We start from the raw sequence: 20,798 nt of genomic DNA on the forward strand, positions 1-20,798 counted from the left end.
CACGCCTACCACATTGCAAAGAATTATGAAGCCTGGATATCAGGAACAAAGGTTAACAATCTGGATGAGCTGCACCTCCTGATACAAATGGAGCAGTTCTTAGATGGTATTCCTGAGGAAATAGAGAGGTACATCCTAGATGGGAAACCCAAAACGGTAATCAAGGCGGGGAAGATTGGAGCCAAATGGATGGAAGTGGCAGAAAAGAAAAAAGCTATTGTCAAGGGGAGCGAATACCCCAGGGGGCACACCGGCAATAAACCCTACAACCGAGGGCAGCCAAAGACCCCACCTACAATCCAAGGAAAGCCACAGACGCCCTGTTCTTCCACCTCACCAGTCTCCAGTAACCCACCTCGACCCAGTGACCAGTCAGCTGGAAGATGCTTTAAGTGTAATGAACTGGGACATATAAAGGCCAACTGCCCAAAGAACCCCAACCGAGTGCAGTTCATTACACCACCATCACACCAAAGATCCCTAGGCCCAGATGCCTCTCAAATACCCTTTGAGCGAAGGGAAATTTTGAGAGTGGGCGGAAAGAAGGTTACTGCGTGGAGAAGCATGGGGTCACAAGTGTCAGCTATCCACCAATCCTTCGTTGACCCCAAATTCATCAACCCAAAGGCCCAAGTGACAATTTACCCCTTCATGTCACAAGCTGTAGACTTGCCTACAGCTGAACTGCCTGTCCAGTACAAAGGCTGGTCAGGAATGTGGACTTTTGCAGTCTGACAATTATTCCATCCCCATGCTACTGGGGGAAGATTTGGCCAACCAGGTGAAGCGGGCCAAGAGAGTGGAAATGGGTACACATAGCCAAACCAGGCAAGCTTCCAGACCCATTCCTGTTCCTGAGCCGTCCACAGAGGCCCCGTCTGTGTTACAAGAGACCCAGACAGAGGTAGTGCACCCGGATCCCCTGCCAACAACTGGAACAGCCACAGTGCTTCTAGTCTCAGACCAGGAACTGGAAAAGCAACCAGCACTGACACCAGCGCTTGCAAATCCATCTTCAACCCCAACGCCAGAGGGCGCCAGCGAGCCTGAACTGGCAGAAGCAGCAGACAACCACACCCAAGAGGCTCAGCCAGAGCCTGAAATAACCCCTGGTGCACCAGCAGAAAGCGGCTCACCAGCAACGGAAACAACCCCATCACCTACATCGCTTCCAGAGGGACCAAGCCCAAGTCCCCAGTCTAAGGAAGAACTGGTGTCTCCAGCTTCAAGGGAACAGTTCCAGACTGAGCAGGAAGCAGATGACAGCCTTCAGAAAGCTTGGGCGGCAGCACGGAGCACCCCGCCGCCTCTCAGCTCTTCTATTCGATCCCGGTTTGTTGTAAAACAAGGACTTTCATACAAGGAGACTCTTTCTGGTGGACACCAGGAAGACTAGCATCCGCAAAAACAGTTGGTGGTTCCAACTAAGTACCGGGGGAAGCTCTTAAGCTTAGCCCATGATCATCCTAGTGGCCATGCTGGGGTTAACAGAACCAAGGACCGGTTGGGGAAGTCCTTCCACTGGGAGGGGATGGGCAAGGATGTTGCCAAGTATGTCCAGTCTTGTGAGGTGTGCCAAAGAGTGGGGAAAACCCCAAGACCAGGTCAAGGCCCCTCTCCAGCCACTCCCCATAATTGAGGTCCCATTTCAGCGACTAGCTATGGATATTCTGGATCCTTTCCCAAAAAAGACCCCCAGAGGAAAGCAGTACATACTGACTTTCGTGGACTTTGCTACCCGATGGCCGGAAGCAGTAGCTCTAGGCAACACCAGGGCTAAAGCTGTGTGCCTGGCCCTAACAGACATTTTTGCCATGGTAGGTTGGCCCTCCGACATCCTTACAGATTTAGGATCTAATTTCCTGGCAGGGACCATGAAAGAACTGTGGGAAACTCATGGGGTGAACCACTTGGTTGCCACCCCATACCACCATCAAACCAATGGCCTGGTGGAAAGGTTTAATAAAACTTTGGGGGCCATGATATGTAAATTCATCAATGAACACTCCAATGACTGGGACCTAATGTTGCAGCAGTTACTTTTTGCCTGCAGGGCTGTAGCACATCCCAGTTTAGGGTTTTCACCGTTTGAACTTGTGTATGGCCACAAGGTTATGGGGCCATTACAGTTGGTAAAGCAGCAATGGGAGAGGTTTACGCCTTTTCCAGGGACTAACATTCTGGACTTTGTAAGCAACCTACAAAACACCCTCCAACACTCTTTAGCCCTTGCTAAAGAAAACCTAACGAATGCTCAAAAAGAGCAAAAAGCCTGGTATGACAGACATACCAGAGAGCGTTCCTTCAAGTTAGGAGACCAGGTTATGGTCTTAAAGGCGCAACAGGCCCATAAGATGGAAGCATCATGGGAAGGGCCATTTACGGTCCAAGAGCACCTGGGAGCTGTTAATTACCTCATAGCCTTTCCGAATTCCTCCCTAAAGCCCAGAGTGTACCATGTTAATTCTCTCAAGCCCTTTTATTCCAGAGACTTACAGGTTTGTCAGTTTACAGTCCAGGTAGGAGATGACGCTAAGTGGCCTGACGGTGTCTACTCCGAAGGGAAAAAAGACGGTGCCGTGGAAGAGGTGAACCTCTCCACAACCCTGGAACGTCTGCAGCGGCAACAAATCAAGGAGCTGTGCACTAGCTTCGCCCCATTGTTCTCAGCCACCCCAGGACTGACTGAATGGGCATACCACTCCATTGACACAGGTAATGCTCAACCAATTAGAACCCCACCCTACCGGGTGTCTCCTCATGCCCAAGCTGCTATATAGAACAGGAGATCCAGAACATGCTACAGATGGGTATAATCCGCTCATCTGCCAGCGCATGGGCATCTCCAGTGGTTCTGGTACCCAAATCAAATGGGGAAATACGCTTTTGCGTGGACTACCATAAGCTAAATGCGGTAACTCATCCAGACAACTATCCAATGCCACGCACCGATGAGCTATTGGAGAAGTTGGGACGTGCCCAGTTCATCTCTACAATAGACTTAACCAAGGGGTACTGGCAAGTACCACTAGATTAACCTGCCAAAAAGAGGTCAGCATTCATCACCCATGCAGGGGTATATGAATTTAATGTGCTTCCTTTCGGGCTGCGAAATGCACCCGCCACCTTCCAGAGGCTGGTAGATGGTTTACTAGCAGGACTGGGCGAATATGCAGTTGCCTACCTCGATGATGTGGCCATTTTTTCTGACTCCTGGCCCGAACACTTAGAACACCTGGAAAAGGTCTTTGAGCGCATCAGGCAGGCTGGACTAACTGTTAAGGCCAAAAAGTGTCAAATAGGCCAAAACAGAGTAACTTACCTGGGACACCAGGTGGGTCGAGGAACCATAAACCCCCTACAGGCCAAAGTGGATGCTATCCAAAAGTGGCCTGTCCCAAGGTCAAAGAAACAGGTCCAATCCTTCTTAGGCTTGGCCGGGTACTACAGGCGATTTGTACCACACTACAGCCAAATCGCTGCCCCATTGACCGACTTGACCAAAAAAACCCAGCCGAATGCAGTTAAGTGGACTGATGAGTGTCAAAAGGCCTTTATCCAACTTAAGGCTACGCTCATGTCTGACCCTGTGCTCAGGGCCCCGGACTTTGACAAGCCATTCCTAGTAACCACAGATGCATCTGAGCGTGGTATAGGAGCAGTTCTCATGTAGGAAGGACCGGATCACAACTTCCATCTTGTCGTGTTTCTCAGCAAGAAACTGTCTGAGAGGGAAAGTCACTGGTCAGTCAGTGAGAAGGAATGCTACGCCATTGTGTACGCCCTGGAAAAGCTACGCCCATATGGTTGGGGACGGCGGTTCCAGCTACAAACCGACCATGCTGCACTAAAGTGGCTTCATACTGCCAAGGGAAACAACAAAAAACTGCTTCGATGGAGTTTAGCTCTCCAAGATTTTGATTTTAAAATTCAACACATTTCAGGAGCTTCTAACAAAGTAGCTGATGCACTCTCTCGTGAAAGTTTCCCAAAATCCACTGGTTAAAATTTGTCCTTAAAATGTAGAAAGTCTTGTAGTTTACATACTTAGTAGTATACGTAAAGGTACATGTGTTGTATTAACCTGTTTATTCTAAAGTTATAGGAAGAAATCACCGCCAGTGAGGTTCCTCACTGTCTGCAATTTGGGGGGCATCATAAACAGATAGCTAAGGGTTAATGTCTCTGTCACCTATAAAGGGTTAACCAACAGTGTCCTGCAAACACCTGACCAGAGAGCCAATCAGGAGACAAGATACTTTCAAATCTCGTGGAGGGAAGCCTTTGTTTGTGGGTTTGGGGGTTGGCTTTGTTCTCTCTGGGTCCTGGATGGGACTAGAGGTTCAACCGGGTTTCTGCCAATCTCCCTGCTACAGTCTCTTATCTATTCAGAATTGTAAGTAAGAAAAGGTAGTCATAGTCTTTTAATTTGTTTTTTGTTTCATTTGCATATGTGTACTTGCTGGAAGTAGCTTAAATTGTGTTTCTGCTGGAGAAAGTTTCTTTCTATTGTTTATAGTTGAAAGACGCTGTAACTTTTTACCATCTAAAGTGCAGAGATAAACGTTTTACTTTTTTCTTTCTTTTTATTAAAAGTTTTGCTTTTAAGACCTGTGATTTTTTTCTCCTAGTTTAGGTTCAAGGGAATTGGTGGGGAAAAGGGAAGGATAAATTTTCTCTTTGTGTTAGATTCACGCAGCTTGTATTGCCTCTGGGTGAAGGGGAAGGTAACACTCCTCTCGGTGTGGTGATTCAAAAAGTTGAATCAGGCGATCTCCTAGTGTTCCCAGGGCGGGAGAGAGCTGGGAGGAAGAAGGAAGGGGGAAGGGAATGGCTTATTTCTCCTTGTTTTAAGAACCCAAAGGATCTGGGTTCTGGGGTCCTCAGGGAAGGTTTTGGGGGGACCAGAGGGTATCAGGCCCTGGAAAATTCCTGATTGGTGGCAGCATATCAGATCTAAGTTGGTAATTAAGCTTAGGGAAATTCATGCTAGTACCCATATTTTGAACGCTAAGGTCCCGAATTGGAAATATACTACGACAATTTTGTACACCGTAAATTAGAAAATTGGATTAATTATGCAGGAGCTAACCTGCAGGTAGTGGGGCCAGATTTCTATACTTTGTAAAATGGCTGAGGCTTGCTAACATGAGCAAGCAAAACCTTATTCATGAAACTGATTTCTAACCTTATACTGAATGAAACGAATGCAGTACTTAGGTGCAGAGGGCTTGTATAAATTAGGTGAAATAGTCACTCTTCTCTCTGCATGTGGTGTGCCTGCAGTCAGTAGAGTACTGGAACTGACTACTCATTTATAACTCTCAGCAAGTGAAACTCATTGGTTAGAGACACACTGTGCTAACAACCAGCACGGTATCCAAGCAGTCTGAAATGAGGGGGCGGTGTGCCACAGAGTATACTCGTCCCATTTAGCTGCACCATTCTCCAACATTAAACTATAACTCAGGCTGTAACAACATTATGCATTTATATACAGTAGTGCCTTCCATACTTTAAAAACTCACATTAATATTGGCTCAAAATGCATCTGTGGAACAAATTAGGATATTCTCAGTTTTTGAATTTGGAAACTAAGACTGCTAGATCATCCTTTTTCTAAACAGACCTGATCCTGTCCCATTTAAGCCAGTGGGAGGAGTGGGTCATATTTAACTAGGGGTCTTATGCCTACCTTGGAGCAGTGTGTTTACAACTTTCATTGCTTGCTTCCCTATTTGTGCAAGTCAGGATGAGGTACATCTCTTACTCTACCGATGTGCAGTTACTTCCCATCCTCTCTCTCCATGCAGGCTATGAGGGGGGAGCAATGATGTGAGTGTGACTGCACAGAGTGAAGAGTTTACTTCCTACAGTGCTTGAGTACCTGGAACACAGTTTTCCAACTTAAATATGATTTAACCCCATGCAAAAAATTGCCTCAGAGGCAGGAACTATTCAATTCTGGCCTGGCAGTCATTTTTCACTTACCTTAATTTTTATATTTATTATACGTACACAACGGATTTGTAACTGGACTAAAACCGTTATGGCTTTTCAGTTTTTGATGTGGAAAAACTGCTCCATTTTGAGGAAATGGTGTCATCCTTGTTATTTTATAAGTCTCTAACGTGCAGCACAGTATAATTTTGTTATCTTAAGATTTTGCACTGGATAATCACTTAGTGCACTTTAAAAAGTCAACCTTGCTGATATTTTTAGCAGTTAACTTAGACATTATGATGGATAATGCTGTTGATCATAAATTTCCCTCTGAATTCAAGAACTTTCATATTGAATACAATTTTCCAGTTACCTTTTTATGTGACTGTTTTTCCCCCTCCTGGCAAAATACTGCCTCATGGCTATTTCATCCCTCTGACATTTATATGAAAGCACAGCTTATCTGTTCATTATTTTTCTGACTTGTAAGCAAAAAGACAGTAATATTGTGGGGCATGTACATCTTTAGGGGCTGATTCTGCTTTCAGTGATGTCAGTGGCAAAGTTTCAATTGATTTTTTTGTTTTTAAAGGGAGCAATATTGAGCCATTGAAATGCCATCAGAATGGATATCATTTTAAAATAGAGTACAAGGGGTCTGATCCTTTAGTCCAAATCAGACAAAACTTTATTTGAAGCCAACTGGACCCAGAAAAATGACGAGTCATGCGAAAACAAACATAACTCCATGTCCTCCAAGAAATAGGAATACTTGCTTTCATATGGAGAGGCCGAGCAGTAGCTTCATTATTTGGCAAAGATTTTGACTAATGTTGTGTGGCAGTGATTTACCTGGCAATGCATAAAAAGGCTTTTCATTATTTTACAGTGGACACTTAAGAGAAATACTAGTTACTTTTAAGTACAAAGAACCCATCTACGTTCAAAAGGCCTTTTGAAGTGAGCAGCTCCAGCTGATTCATCCTATTACAATGAAATTGACTTTCATTTCTTTCTGTGGGATTGCAGGGAGGGAACTATTAGATATTGGCATGATCTTCACATTCTTCCTTTATACACATACTGTATTTTCCAAGGATCAGAAGGTCTCATAAAAGAATGAGTATGTTTCCCTAACAGATCAGATCAGTTTTATTTTCTGTGATATACAATGTGGATGGTAGTACTTTTCTGATGTCTTTTGTATAGATGCTCTATTCTTGCTAATATTAGTGATATTTCTATACAGGGTTTACAATTACAAGAACGTTCTAGTTAAAGTTCATTATTCACAAATATTATTTTAATAAAAGTCCCCTCCATCTCCTTAAGTATCTGCCTGGGAAGCCTGTTCTAAACTAGACTGAACACATTCTCTCTGAAACCACAATATAATTAGTTAAATGACCAGGGTACATTGACAAGATACATAGTTTATTTTTTCTGTTTAAGGCATTATTTACGAATTTGAATGATGAGAGGAAACCAAATCCTCTTTCCCCAGCTACTTGTTTTGATGAAGTGTTCAAATGCAGTGATTTGTCCACTCTCACTACACTACTGCTACCACCAGACAGACACACTTCGGAAACTGTGTTGGGAAAACTAAGTGAATTTAGTACTTGATGACCCCCAGCTAGTAGAGCTGCCTTTCCCTTTTTGTCCTTGGTGATGAGAGAGACTGCCAGCAAAGGTGCGTATTAGGATGTGGTTATTTGTCCATAGGAACTGGACTGAGATACTTCAGAGGCCACCAAACACACTGCTGACATCATTAATGGTGCATTTTCTTTCCAATTTAAAAATCATGCCTAAAGAACCTTGGCCTCACTTTTAAACCAGCTGAAGAAGTGTTTTTCCATATATTTATGTTTTAGTAATTATTTATGAATTAAGTGTAATGTTCCCTGAGACCAGAAATGGTGTAAATAGAGCATTCTCAATAGTCTATTGTACAAATTAAGCTCGCCTCACAAAAATCGAATAAATGACTTTTATTAAATATATTCTTTTCCTCTAAAATATAAACTATACTCTTATAAATGTGGAGTAGGCCCATATTTTGTCAATCCCATCCAAATATGAATCACTCCAAAATCTGTAAATGATGAAGAAATAACATTTGTAATTACCATAATTTTTAATTTGTCTATAAATATATAATATGAACTTCCTTTGCAAACTATTTAGTTATTCACTTATACTTCATATAGAACTGAGCACCTTAGATTACATACTGTGTAATTTAATTATTGATACTAATATGAATTCTGATTATTTACATTAAACATACATGTTTATATAACATTCCAGTGACTTTAAGTGTTAAAAGAATAAGGACATAGTGCAGTATAAGTTACATATGTATTGTCCACAGTACACAAGCTGCAGCTTGAATCTCTGAACTTTCTATAGGAACAGGGGTCCAAGTGCATAAACATTTTGTACTTGGACAAAAAACGCTTTGCATTGTGTGATCCAGAAGGTTTCAGGGGAGATGCCTCCTCCGTTAAATTCACAAACCTTGGCATTTACTTTTTGATACATTTTGCATAGGCTTTTACTGAAATAGATTCTATGATCAAAGGCCCAACCCTATACTTGCCTCCCCGAAAGAGGTAACCCTAAAATCATGCATACCTAAACCAGAAGAGATCAAAGATCTGCCACAGATAACTGCATGAATGGAATATACTGGCAAATTATTTAACATTTATTTTTGGGGGGTATAAAATAAGTTTTAATTCCTTATTGTAAGTGCCATTAAGGTAGAAATGAAAGTTACTAGATAGGCAAATCACTTTCAGGATTTTTGTGAAGATAACTATATTTATGTACTGTTCGAAAATTACCCTCTTTTTTGGGTATAACGTTTTGCAAGTACAGTACAGTGTTTGTGAATTCAGCCCAGCATCTCTCTAAAATTTTTACATTAGTATTTTTCTATTACTAATTAACATATGTATGAAAACCACCATAAATCAAAGCTTTATGTATGTGGAAACAGATTTGACTTATTTACTGTGCTCGAGACCTCAACTGAAAAACAATTACAATGGAATCACTGTTTTATTATTTAGTATGTGTGATTTGTTTTCTTTGCCAGTTGAGTGACATCTAAATTAAAACTTACTTTACCTGTAAAGTTTAAAAAGGAATACAAATCATTGCAATGCTACAGCTGAACTTCTGCAAGCAATCACATTCATGACTTCTGCTTCTTTCTAAAAGTCTGGCTTTCAAAATGTGGCTTTAGTGTCAACACATTATGAATATCTATTTCAAAGAGTTAGTTCTGTTTGCAGCTTAAAGGTGGTATAAATTCTTCTTGATCAACAGTTTTTCAGTTCACTCCTCCTAAATTCTCACGCCACTTTTTGAATCTCAAATGCATTTTTAAATGAATTATTACAGAGCTATACATGTGTCTTAATGAAATCTATTTCAATTTAACTGATTTAGCAGCAGGACATACTACTAGGTCACAATGTTAAGTGAGGCACTGTAACTTGTCTTGTGGGTAAAATTTGCAAAAGCAACTAAGTGCCCCTGACCTTCAGTGGGACTTAGGCTCTTAAAGTTAGGTTAATTCTTTTTAAAAGTCTACCCTGTGTGCTCATAAGTTAAGGACACTTGAACAGGCCTCTTTGTGCTCTCTTGTTAAATAGCCTGTTAACCGCAAAAGTCCTATAATTAGTGCTGCTTTGGTGTCCCCTACAGGAATGTGCACATATGCTCCTTACCTATGGACCATTTGAAAATGCCCCTCAATGCTCTGATTTGGGTGCTGGGCTGTTCACTAAGGACTTCCTTGCTGCTTTAGAGCAGAGGTTCTCAACTGGGAGTACACCAAAATAAACCAGAGAGCAGGGCTGGCATCAGAGTCATTGGAGCCCAGAGCAGAAAGCTGAAGCCTGAAGAACTTCGCTTCATGGGACCCCTTGTGGCATGGGGCGCCAAGCAGTTGCCCTGCTTGCTACCCCCTAATGCTGGCCCGGGCTTTTAATCTACTGGATATGAGAAAAACAGTTTTGGGGGCACAGGTGGGCTGGAGAGTTGTTATAGCATGTTGGGGGGACGTATCAGAGAGAAAAGGGTTGAGAACCCCTGCTTTTGAGCACCCTAGTGGAGTACATGCACACACAAAACCTACCCGCCGGGGTATTAAAGCAGCTGCCTCTCATGGCTCCTTCTTATGGAACAGCAAGTCATTTAAACAGCACATGAACTGGGAGGAAAGTAATATTTTACTGATTTTTTTTTTAAATCTTCATAAAGCCGCCACTTAATATAGTATTAAAAAAGAGAAAAAAATCAAGCCTTATTCTGAATCACAACTGACAAGTGCCCAGTCTTGCATCCGTTTAGCCCTTACTTACTCTAGATAAACAAATACTTTGAAATAGGCACGATTTATGATTTCAAAATGTCTACACATACAGTACTATACTCATTTCCACTGTACAGTATGTGGTTTTAAATTACCATTGTAATATTCCATTTTTGCCATTATTTACAATGAGCTATGTTATTGTCTCCTGCAACTGACAGTGATTTAAAGGACTATTCTGAATCTGAAATCTGTTGGTCTTTTTCTGTGTGTGCCTCCTTTGTAGCTGACAAAATGAAGGCTGGGCCTTGGAGAATCACCAGAGCCGAAGTCCCTGCATTGAACTCCAATCTTTTGTAGATTGCTAGCAGCTACAGGTTTCTTCTATTGATTGTACTTCAGATTAGCATGGCAGCTGCATTTTTCTTTTAGGAAACAGATGTAACTTACGCCACCAAACCAAGTCTTGTAATCTTAGCTGAAAGGAATGAATGAATGATGAACACAATTGGCTTTGGACAAGAATGAAGGTCCAGTTGCTGAAATTAGAAAAGATATGGAGTTAGTGGTTGTTCAGGTCACAAAGCACTGATAGAACTAGCAGTCATTTGCAGATTATTTACTTGATTTATTACCTGCTAATATTTTTAAAGCAATCAGATAAAAGAAACAGCACTTTATCATATCCATCACACTGCATCTTATTTTTCTACAGCTTGTCTTGTTACAAGTACTTGGATCATTAAAAGTAATCAGTGACCCTGGCACTGTGCAAAAAATCCTAGAGCTGCAGAGTTTGCTTTCTAATCGGTTTAGAAACTGAACACTTATAGGTTCCTGGCTTAGCTGATGTGAGCATGCCCAACTTAAGATAAGACATGCCTGAACAGGTAATTGCTGAAACTACTCACTATATGTATTATGTATTATGAACACATCTATAGTAAATAATGGAAGCAAAAAATAATTAAACTAACTATTGTGGATATGTTTAGAATAAATAAGGTATACAGAAAAATCCTGAACTGATAAGCTTGCTTTAGAGAGAACAGATGGGTGAAGTGGTATCTTTTACTGGACCAACTCCTGTTGGTGAGAGAGAGAAGTTTTCCAGCTTACACAGAGTTTTTCAGGTTCTGGGAAACACCCGAAGAAGAGATCTGTGTAAATCGTTTCTCTCTCACCAACAGGAGTTGGTCCAATAAAAGGTATTACCTCACCCACCTTGTCTCTCTAATATCCTGGGCCCAACACTGCATACGAGCTTGCCTTACACAATCTGCAAAGCAATTGGTCTTTACATCCAAGAAGTATAGATGTTAGGGGTTAGGAAAGATGTGCGATGTGGTTTGTGGTGTGCGACATGAATTGGGAATTGTGGTTGCCACTAGTTGTTGGGCCAGGCCAGCACGGGCAAAGAGCTGTTACATGTCTAACACAATAATCTGAGTGACATGCTAGAGTCGAACTGCGTTTTTTGGATCCCAGAGAACTGGATGAAATGTCCTCCCAGAACTGGATGAGGGGTTCTGGATAAGCCGAGCAGAAAGCTCTCACAGGGAATCCCAATAGTTCTGCTTAAAGGATAGAAGTAGTTAACCCCTGAAGTTTTCCAACAGGTTCAAATTCCAGCTGTTAAAGGGAGCCTCACCCAGGAGAGGGGAAGGTTAGGGGGCATAGTTTGGATTGTGAAAGAGAGGCTGTATGCATGAGGTTTGCAGGCTGTAGCAATTCAAGCCGTCAGTCTGTGTTCACTGACTGAGAACAAGGAGAAGTTCTTGTGGCACCTTAGAGACTAACCAATTTATTTGGGCGTAAGTTTTTGTGGGCTAAAACCTACTTCATCAGAACACTGTCTGAGACTGGTTAATGCATTGAACTGTGGCCTCCAGACTCAGTTTGAGGTAGCAGTTTGAAAGGACATACTTTAGCGAACTGAGTGAAATTGACTCCCCGTGGCCCATCCAAAAATGCCTTTCAACGTTAAGAAGGCAAATAGCCTGAAATATTTTTTTTTGTCATTGCCTTAATTCTGCTTTCTTTTGTTCAATGTGTTCTGCTTTGCAAGTGCAAAAAATAATACCTGTACACCTCTGAGTCTGACAGCACAGTAACAGCAGAAACGGTGCAGTGTGTTTACAGGCTTTTCTGAGTGAAGTACCTGACTACATTTGCAGAACATTTCAACTGTCTCCCCCATGCTTCTGTCTGAACTTCTTGATGTAGGTCTGCACACAAAACCTATTCTGACCAATAGAGCAATAAAAAATTCTGAACTGAGTTTAGAAGCCATAAGAATGGTGGGATCGAGTGAATAATTTAGCTCAGAGATTAGGATGTATCAGCATCTCAGTGACAATTAAACAAGAAGCTGCCTGTCGTAGACAAGCTGTCTTAAAAACGATTTCCAAATATTTAGTGCACAATTTGACTTCAGCTTTATACTAACATCACCATGCTCTAGGCAGCTGCCTTTTCAGGTCCACAAGTAGGTGGCTACAATGGATTTCACTATATATAGAATATAATTTCTAAATGTCACATGCATCTGTCACTTTCCATTAAGTGTCTGTTCTTACTTTTTTCGATGCTAATAGCACAACTCTCAACTTCAATATGAGTAGGCTGGGTCTCTGAAATAGTTGTTCACTGTACATGTTGGCATTGTTATCCTAGCAGCTATAGATGGACCAGTCAGGATGCACCATCTTTTAACTAGCCAACGGGGTAAAGATGGCAACAGGCTGTTCTGGAGGGCCAGTGCCTCAACAACTGCTAGTCAAGCCAGTTTCTGGAAGGAAAATAGATTCTTCACTTCACCTCCTGCAACAGCAGATGGAATGTTTTGTATCCCATTGATCGTGCTATGGCAACTAGGGCTGTTCTATTTTTTATGTTACACCTCATTCTACATAGAATAAACATGTAAACTCATGAACAGCACAGAACAAGGTGTCATCACTATGTAGTAGGCAATAGCAGGACAGTCAATTCGTCTGTTATAGAATCCTGCCATTAATATTGGCCTAGCTCCACACAAGGATTTAGGCACCTAACTGCCACTCTAGGTGCTGAAGTCCAAAATTTAGATCCTCAAAACCCCTCATTTAGCTGTTCCCTAACCCTGTAGGTGCCTAAACTCTCTAGGCACCTATATTTCCACCAATAAAGTGATTAACCCTAGAATATCAGGGTTGGAAGGGACCTCAGGAGGTCATCTAGTCCAATCCCCTGCTCAAAGCAGGACCAATCCCCAGACAGATTTTTACCCCAGTTCCCCAGATGGCCCCCTCAAGGATTGAATTCACAATCCTAGGTTTAACAGGCCAATGCTCAAACCACTGAGCTAACTCTCCCAAGCCCCTAAATATTTGCCGTTGGGCATGTAAACACTCACCTCAGTCCTGATGCCCAGGCACCTAGCGCATGCCTATGCCTCATCAGGAGCCTCAAATGAGGTCTTCCCCTAACTAACTCACTGTGGGATGTGCTCCGGTAGGCATGCTCAGAGGCTAACTAACTTATCAGCCCCCACACAAAGCAATGATGGTGTGGATACTGCTGTCTATATGAAACCTTTAGCCCAGTGGTTAGGCTGCTCCCCCAGGAGTCCTGGGCTCATTTGTTCCCTCTATCTGATTTGGAGCAAGAATGTGAACTTGGTTCTCCCAGCTCTCAGCAGAGTGCCCTAACCACGGGGCTATGGGATATTTGGGGTAGGACTGTCTCAGTCTCTCCTGCTGAAACTGTCCCAATTTGTATATGGAACAGGGATTGGAACTAAGCTCTGCCGCATCCTGGGGATTGTTCTAACAACTGGGCTTCTGGCAGGGGTGGGAATATGGAGGGGTCTCTTGTGAGAAAGAGATGACCTGGCTTAGGTTCCCAATGTCAGGAGAGCATTCATGGCTGTGAACCCTGAATGAAGAACCATGAACCCTGCCTAAGTCCCTTTAAGGGGTGCGGCTTAGGCCCCACCCCCTCTTCAGTATTTTCTGGTGGCTTGCTGAGGTGATTCCTTGCTCAGCCTGCTGGCTTTTGTGAATCCCATTCCTAGGCACCTAACTCTCCACATGCCTTACATACAGAGCCTGGGTACCTAATTCAGGGTTGTGGATTCCATAGGTGGAAGGGTATCTGAGGGTTAGGTGCCACAGCGCTGAGATGAAGTCCCTTTTGTGGATCTAGCCCACAGTCTCTATCGTTGAAATGAGCCTATGTTTGTTCTGCACTTGAAGCTGATATGGTTCTTTGCTTCTGATGTTAGGATTTCATAAAGCCAGGAATATGGCACTATATTTTAAATGGCCATTTATTTCCACTCTTTGTTCTACATTCAAATACAGGGAACAGTGTGTTTCTACAGAAAATGACTTTCTAAGCCATTCTCTCCCACTGGTGCAGGTTGATGGCATTAAAGTGCAACATTATGGCCTCATCCTGTTAGGTGCTGACCACCTTCAACTTACAGTAACTTAACTGGGAGTAGCAAGCACTTAGCATTTTGCAGAACTGGACACATAGGACAGAATTTTCAAAAGAAGTTAGCACCCACAATTGTGGCAGATCTTCAGAAGTGCTTAAAGCCTATTTGTGTAACAAAATAAGTGGCCAGGTTTTCAAAAGTGCACAACAGATTGGTGTCTGAGTTCTTCTGAAAATCTGGCCCTAAGTATCACTGTGGGCGCTGAGCATGTTTGAAAATCAGTCCCTTAGTTAACAAGTGTTTACAGGTTGATGCATACAAATGCAAAAACCCTGGAGTGTCTGACCACCAAGGAACTCAATTTGGCCCTAAATACAGGAAATCATTCTTCCCTCCTTGCATGGTTTTACCATTTTGTCTGCATCCCTTTCTTATTTTATTGACTCTTTCTAAGGACAGATCATACTCATGTAATCATGATAAAAGGCCTTGCCAATTTCCTTATAAATTTTAATAGATATCAGTCATTATTATTTTAGGAGTTCAACAGTGCATGGAACAATTTACATTTTGATTACCAGAAATCATGGCACCCAAGAATTGTTTCTATGTGTATATTTAACCTATGTTAGCTAGGTTTCTAAGTGCCTGCCCCAAACCATGAACTCAAGGACAGTCAGCTCCATTGAGCACACTGTCATGCTAATCATGCAAAGAATAACTGCTTGTAATAGTTGCATGCACAAATGGTAACCTGCATTCCCATAGCTAAATGCAGTACTTACAAATTCTCCATCTTTGCCTCCGAAGTCTAAATAAAGCATCCTAATGCCATCATCTGAAGACATTTTTAGCTTTTCATAGGGACACTGTGCAATTGTTTTGGACAAGGCACCATCTTGTGGTTCAACTGTGAGAGAGAATCCATGTTCATAATGGATGGTCAAACGGCACTCCTGGTTTTTGTAGGTGCAAGCTAAACACGAAAAACAAAATTTAGATTATGAGACCTCTGCCCTTAAAAAGCTTGTATTTGTAAAATACCATTCACCTCTATGGCGACTTATTATCGACTCTACTTACAACATTAACAAGGAAAATACCTTTTAAAGGAAACAGAGTCACCCTGTCTACTTCCACATTTTGACCTGCTTTAAACCTCTTCCAAATTCTATTTAAAATAAAAAGAAACCAGCATTCTTTTATAGACAGAAACTCAAGTCACTTTTCTGAAACAAACAAAGTTAAAGTAGTGTGGGTATGAGATTGGTGACTGGAGATGAGTAGCTAAAGAACTAGGCAGTGTGGATTTGAATGTCGGGTGAGAAAAGATTACTTTATGTGGCTTTATTCTGTATTTCAGAGTCACTATTCCTTAGCCATCTTCACTGGCTTTCACTGAGTTTCCTTGAACATATCTAGTGGGGTGTGTGTTATGCATATATTGTGCATCAGCTCCCATGGAAATTCTAGTAGGTTTCACTAGAGTCCTTTCACAGGATTCTCTTGGTTTCTGCTGGTCTGTGATTTCTACAAGAGGGTGAATTGCACTTGCTCTGTTCCAAATTTTGACTGAAAGTGAACTGGTTCCAGCTGGCAAACAGAATTTCCATCAGGCATATGTAAATCCCTTCCTCATCCTTTGCTCTTGCTCAGGGATAGAGAGCAGGTGAAACTAGTTGTTCCTTCTGTGCTGTTTACTGCTGTTCCTGTGCTCAGCAGGGCAAGTTACCTCCACAATGCAACTCATTGACTGCTTACAGGTATACTACTTACCTGAATGATTGATTCCTTGCTCAAGAGGAGTGGACATCTGCATAGTGCAGTCTGTACCTTCATCTGCCTGAAGTTCTACTGGAAATAAGCCCCTCATGAACCTGAAGGATACTATGCCTTCCCCTGACCTCCAATGCGAAATCAGTTTCTCCATACTCTGTCCCTAACTATTCAATGATATCTACATGTTCTTGTTTGAAGCTTTCTCTGCAATCCTCTCTGTAAGTGCTTCAGATATTTCTTTTATGCAGTGCAGACAGAACCCCAAATTGTGTCTGGGCTTGGTGGGAAGGGGTGGTGCGGACATGGTTTGGGTGCTGGTGGTCCCCCCACTTTTAGGCAGCTCTTGCTACTCCTGGTCTGAGTAACTAGTTTGGTTCATCCTCCTTTCTCCCAAGAGGCTCCCTCTCTGCACAAGGACACTTCCGAATGCATTGCCCCCTGAGCAGCTGATCTGGCTTTGTGGGCACCTCCTCAGGACACTACTTACAGAGTCACAGTGGATCAACTGACATGAATGTCCTCGTCAGGACAGAGCTAGGCAGATAAGTGTTGAGTGTGGATGGAAGAAAGCCAGCTGAGTGGATGATGTAAACTGAGCGGTGTTACTTGTAAGCAGTTAAGATAACTGCCTGTCATTGGCCACAAAATCAGAGCTGGGTGGACATGCCCTAAAATTAGAATGGTTGTTTACACCACTTAGCATTAAAAAAGGGTTATTTTTAAAGGCTGGCCTGAAGAGCTGTGGAAAAGGACTATGAAAGGCAGCACTCTGAGAACGGACTGATACCTGTGAAATTTCACATTTGATATAGACCTACAGTAAATTAATCAAATCTTGTTCTACCCCTCCAGCCTGTGAAAGACTACTGAAATTCTTTCTGCTTTACAACACCCAAACAGGATTCAAATATACAGAGTTACATTAATTTGTTGGGTGTTGTAGGGAGTAAATAAAAAAAAGTAATTCCCCTGGACCTAATTCGTCTCACCCTTCATGTTTGTGTGCATCTCTGAATGCCAAGATACAAAAGAAAATCTCATTAACCTTAAGATTCAGGTAGCACCCCTGCTACCAAAACAGACATTCAAAGAGCCACCCTCCCTTTTCAAGCACAAAATGAGCATCAAAAGTTAAAAGCTGCAAAGGGAATCACTGAAGAATTTCAACAAAGATGAAGACTCTCTCGTGTACTAATTAGTTTTCTGGTAATTGAAAAAAAAAACCCTGATAATTGTAACCAGCATCTATTGCAGCAGGAATTCTGCAGCATAGCTGCCTTAACCTTTACGTTAGCTCGGGGACTGAGACTTAGACCTTCAGGTAGAATTGATGGAGTACCCAATTTTACCAGCATTGGTGAAAGGAAAGAGTAGGTGGCAAAGAGATCACAAAACAAGGATTTTACAGGTTTGGGGGATGGGTCTTGAACAGCGAGAACTGCACCCCTTTGAACAAGTAAGACGGCAAACCAACAAATAGGAGCGGCAGGGTGAAGGGGGCTCAGCCAGGCATTTGAGATCAGAAGGCCAAAATATGGGCTTGTCCACATGGGGAAGTTAATCTGAAATAAGGTGAGGGGTGAATTTGAAGCCCTATTGCTATTCTGGAATAACTCCACTTGTGGACACACTTATTCCAGAATGAGAGCATCCAGACAGGGAGATAATCCAGAATAGCTATGCCATTTTCCCCATGTAGACAAGCCCTAAGAAGAGAGACTGTCGTGCTCAGTCACTCAATCTTGACTGCATCTTAGAAGGAAGGTAGATTGTCTGAAAGGGGGAAGTGATTTGCACCCGTTGTTATTAGACTGGCCTCCATTTTTTATTTTAAAAGATGCAGGTCAAGGTGGATAAATGGCCTATACCTATTTGTGAATTTTGGACAGTTATGGTTCTGACCTTACCCACTCTTCTCTACAGACAGGTTCCCCAGCCAGATCACCAGTAACCTTTACTCCCTCCCCTCGATGTCTCCTCTTACTCCAGGAGGATGTTCTTTCCAGGGGTCACAGAGCTGAGGCCTTTGAAATAGACACATAGCAGCAGCAGCAGGAGGCCCTCTCTCATCATGACAATCACTTCCCAAAGGCATGAGGTCCCCATCTTTGACTCTAGCACTTCAGGCATTATTGGCTGCTAGACTCGTATCAGAATGAGGATGAAAAGAGCAAAATGGAAGTCAGAATGACACGATAGGAGGCCTGAAAACACACAATTTGCCACAGTTCCTATAGAAGTTAAGAGCTGGCTGCAAAAGCAGCAATGAACTTTTCACAGAAACATTTTGCCTGCATTCTGAGTTTCAATCAGCTCCAGTGGAAATAACTTGGAGAGACCAATAAACTTCTCCAAGCATTGATCCTGGACTAATGATCACAGATCCAGCGTTTTGATTTTCGCACTGAGAAACACGCCAAAGGACAAATGTCAACGTGACTCAACATAAAGAAGAAGAACTTCCAAGTGTTACTCACAGGTTGTGATTTCCGTGATGAGCTCAGCTGAATTGTGGCAGCCCTGCACTATGTTCCTTGTCCACAGTGAGAGGTCTCTGCTAGTCTCTGTCCTGAAGAGATGGGTTTCAATCCCTTGCCTTGTACCGGTGCGCGTTGCAAAAGATAAATCCACCCCAGATTGTGGGGATCCCTTACCTGGACCTGAATGGACCAACCTGAAATTGGATTTAAAAACAAAATAAAAGGTTTGCATTGCTCGATGCTGCTCAGACTGCTCGGAGTTTTACGTTTCACAGCTGTACGTAGTGGAGTGAATTTAGTGCTGCTGAAAGGTTCGAGAGTAACAGCCTTGCAGACTGAAGGCTTTTTTCATTTATCCACACAACAGGTACAGAATGGGCAGAAGTAGGGCAAGAGGCCTTAACACTGACCTGCATATGGGAGAGAGTGTGAGTCAGTTTCCAAGCCCACTCAGAGCTTGACGTCCCTGTTGAGGCTGCCAACAAGAGTGGCAAATAGTGCTAGTTGTGGGAGGTGGCTTTTGTGATGTGGACACATCCTCCAGGAACTGGACACAATACAACCAAGCAGTCCCAAAATCTTGGGTCTGGGGTTGTATATGATCCTAGTTCTCTCTCATTTGGGCTAGAAATGATACTTGCTGAACCTGATTTTCAAAACACTGAAAGCACCGGGCAGTGACACCAAATCTGCCTCACAATTAAAGCAACTGCACATACAAAGGAGCAACAGGATGTCTAAACGGGTGACAGGGTGTCTAAATATTCATCTGGGTGTACAAAACATTCAGTTTGCATCAGGGATTGTGGCAATTGTGTGTAAAAATTAGCTACACAATTATGCACCTGACTCTGGCCTTAATGCTTAAGCCCTAAACTGTATGCTTTGCTTCAGAGATATGAGCACTAATTCAGATAACATTATATAGAGAGAAACCTCTTCCTTCCAGAGGCAAAATGTATCTCTGATAAAACCTAAATATCTGCAGCCTACCTTTACAATAAGATGTTAGATAACAAGGTAACAGGCTCCTATAAAATATCTAAGGGCAGACACCAACTAACATTTTGTATATATATTTTCCTTAAACAACTAAAGCGCAGATAATTTCCAATGCACCAGCTAACTGTAACCTTGAATTTTTCTCTTAAATTTTGTGGAACATGAAGAAAAATTGAATCTACTTTTACTCCAGTACGACCAGCTGATTTTCAGAGTGGCAAAGAAAGGTTTGTTCACCTAGCCCGAAAGCTAAATTTCAGAAAGTCATTTTAAGAGAAAATTTACATCCCAATATCTCTTTTCTCCTTGAGATTATCCATATTTTAAGGGGAGTGCAGGAAGTTAGAGAAGTAATTCAAGGACATTGCAACAATTCAATTGTAATGATGAATGCAGAGAAACATTTCACCATTTAAAGGTTAAATGCTAAATCTCGGAGAGATTGAGAAAGTGAAACCACAAGAAAACAGGACTATAAATGTGCCTTTTTTAAAATCTCACCATATGTAAATGATCAATGTTATACACAGAGACAATATATAACAAAAGGCCACTGTTCCACTACCTGCAATGTAAGATAATCCCTAAATTTAAATATTAATTCCCAACAAACAATTTCTTCTGCACACCTTTAAAGAAAGAGTCCTTGTGCCTGACATCACAGAACGGTACTGTTTAATGAAGAAAGTGTACTATAAAATAAAAAGGAAGTAAAGCAACAGGAGTTTGGCATCAGATGCCTCCATTCTGAACCACTGCCCCTTGGAGAGTGCTGTACACAAAAGCTCATCTGAATAGATAAAATCACAAAGCAAAGACATTATGCCTAGAGCAGAGA

The 20,798-nt window shown here is 42.2% G+C and overlaps 1 protein-coding gene across 1 annotated transcript in view; it reads right to left on the bottom strand.

The window, feature by feature from the left end:
• Window positions 1-7,922: 7,922 nt before the first annotated feature.
• SNTB1 (syntrophin beta 1) overlaps window positions 7,923-20,798 on the bottom strand; it is a 164,915-nt gene continuing 152,039 nt past the window's right edge. Inside the window, exons 5-7 of the mRNA XM_030553765.1 lie at window positions 18,956-19,152; window positions 15,485-15,675; window positions 7,923-10,812 (exon numbers count right to left, since the gene is read on the bottom strand). Coding sequence (XP_030409625.1) covers window positions 10,720-10,812; window positions 15,485-15,675; window positions 18,956-19,152 — 481 coding nt within the window. The 3' untranslated portion in view covers window positions 7,923-10,719. The remainder of the gene's footprint in view (window positions 10,813-15,484; window positions 15,676-18,955; window positions 19,153-20,798) is intronic.

This window comes from Gopherus evgoodei, chromosome 2, assembly GCF_007399415.2.
Source record: "Gopherus evgoodei ecotype Sinaloan lineage chromosome 2, rGopEvg1_v1.p, whole genome shotgun sequence".
Classification (NCBI taxonomy): domain Eukaryota; kingdom Metazoa; phylum Chordata; order Testudines; family Testudinidae; genus Gopherus; species Gopherus evgoodei.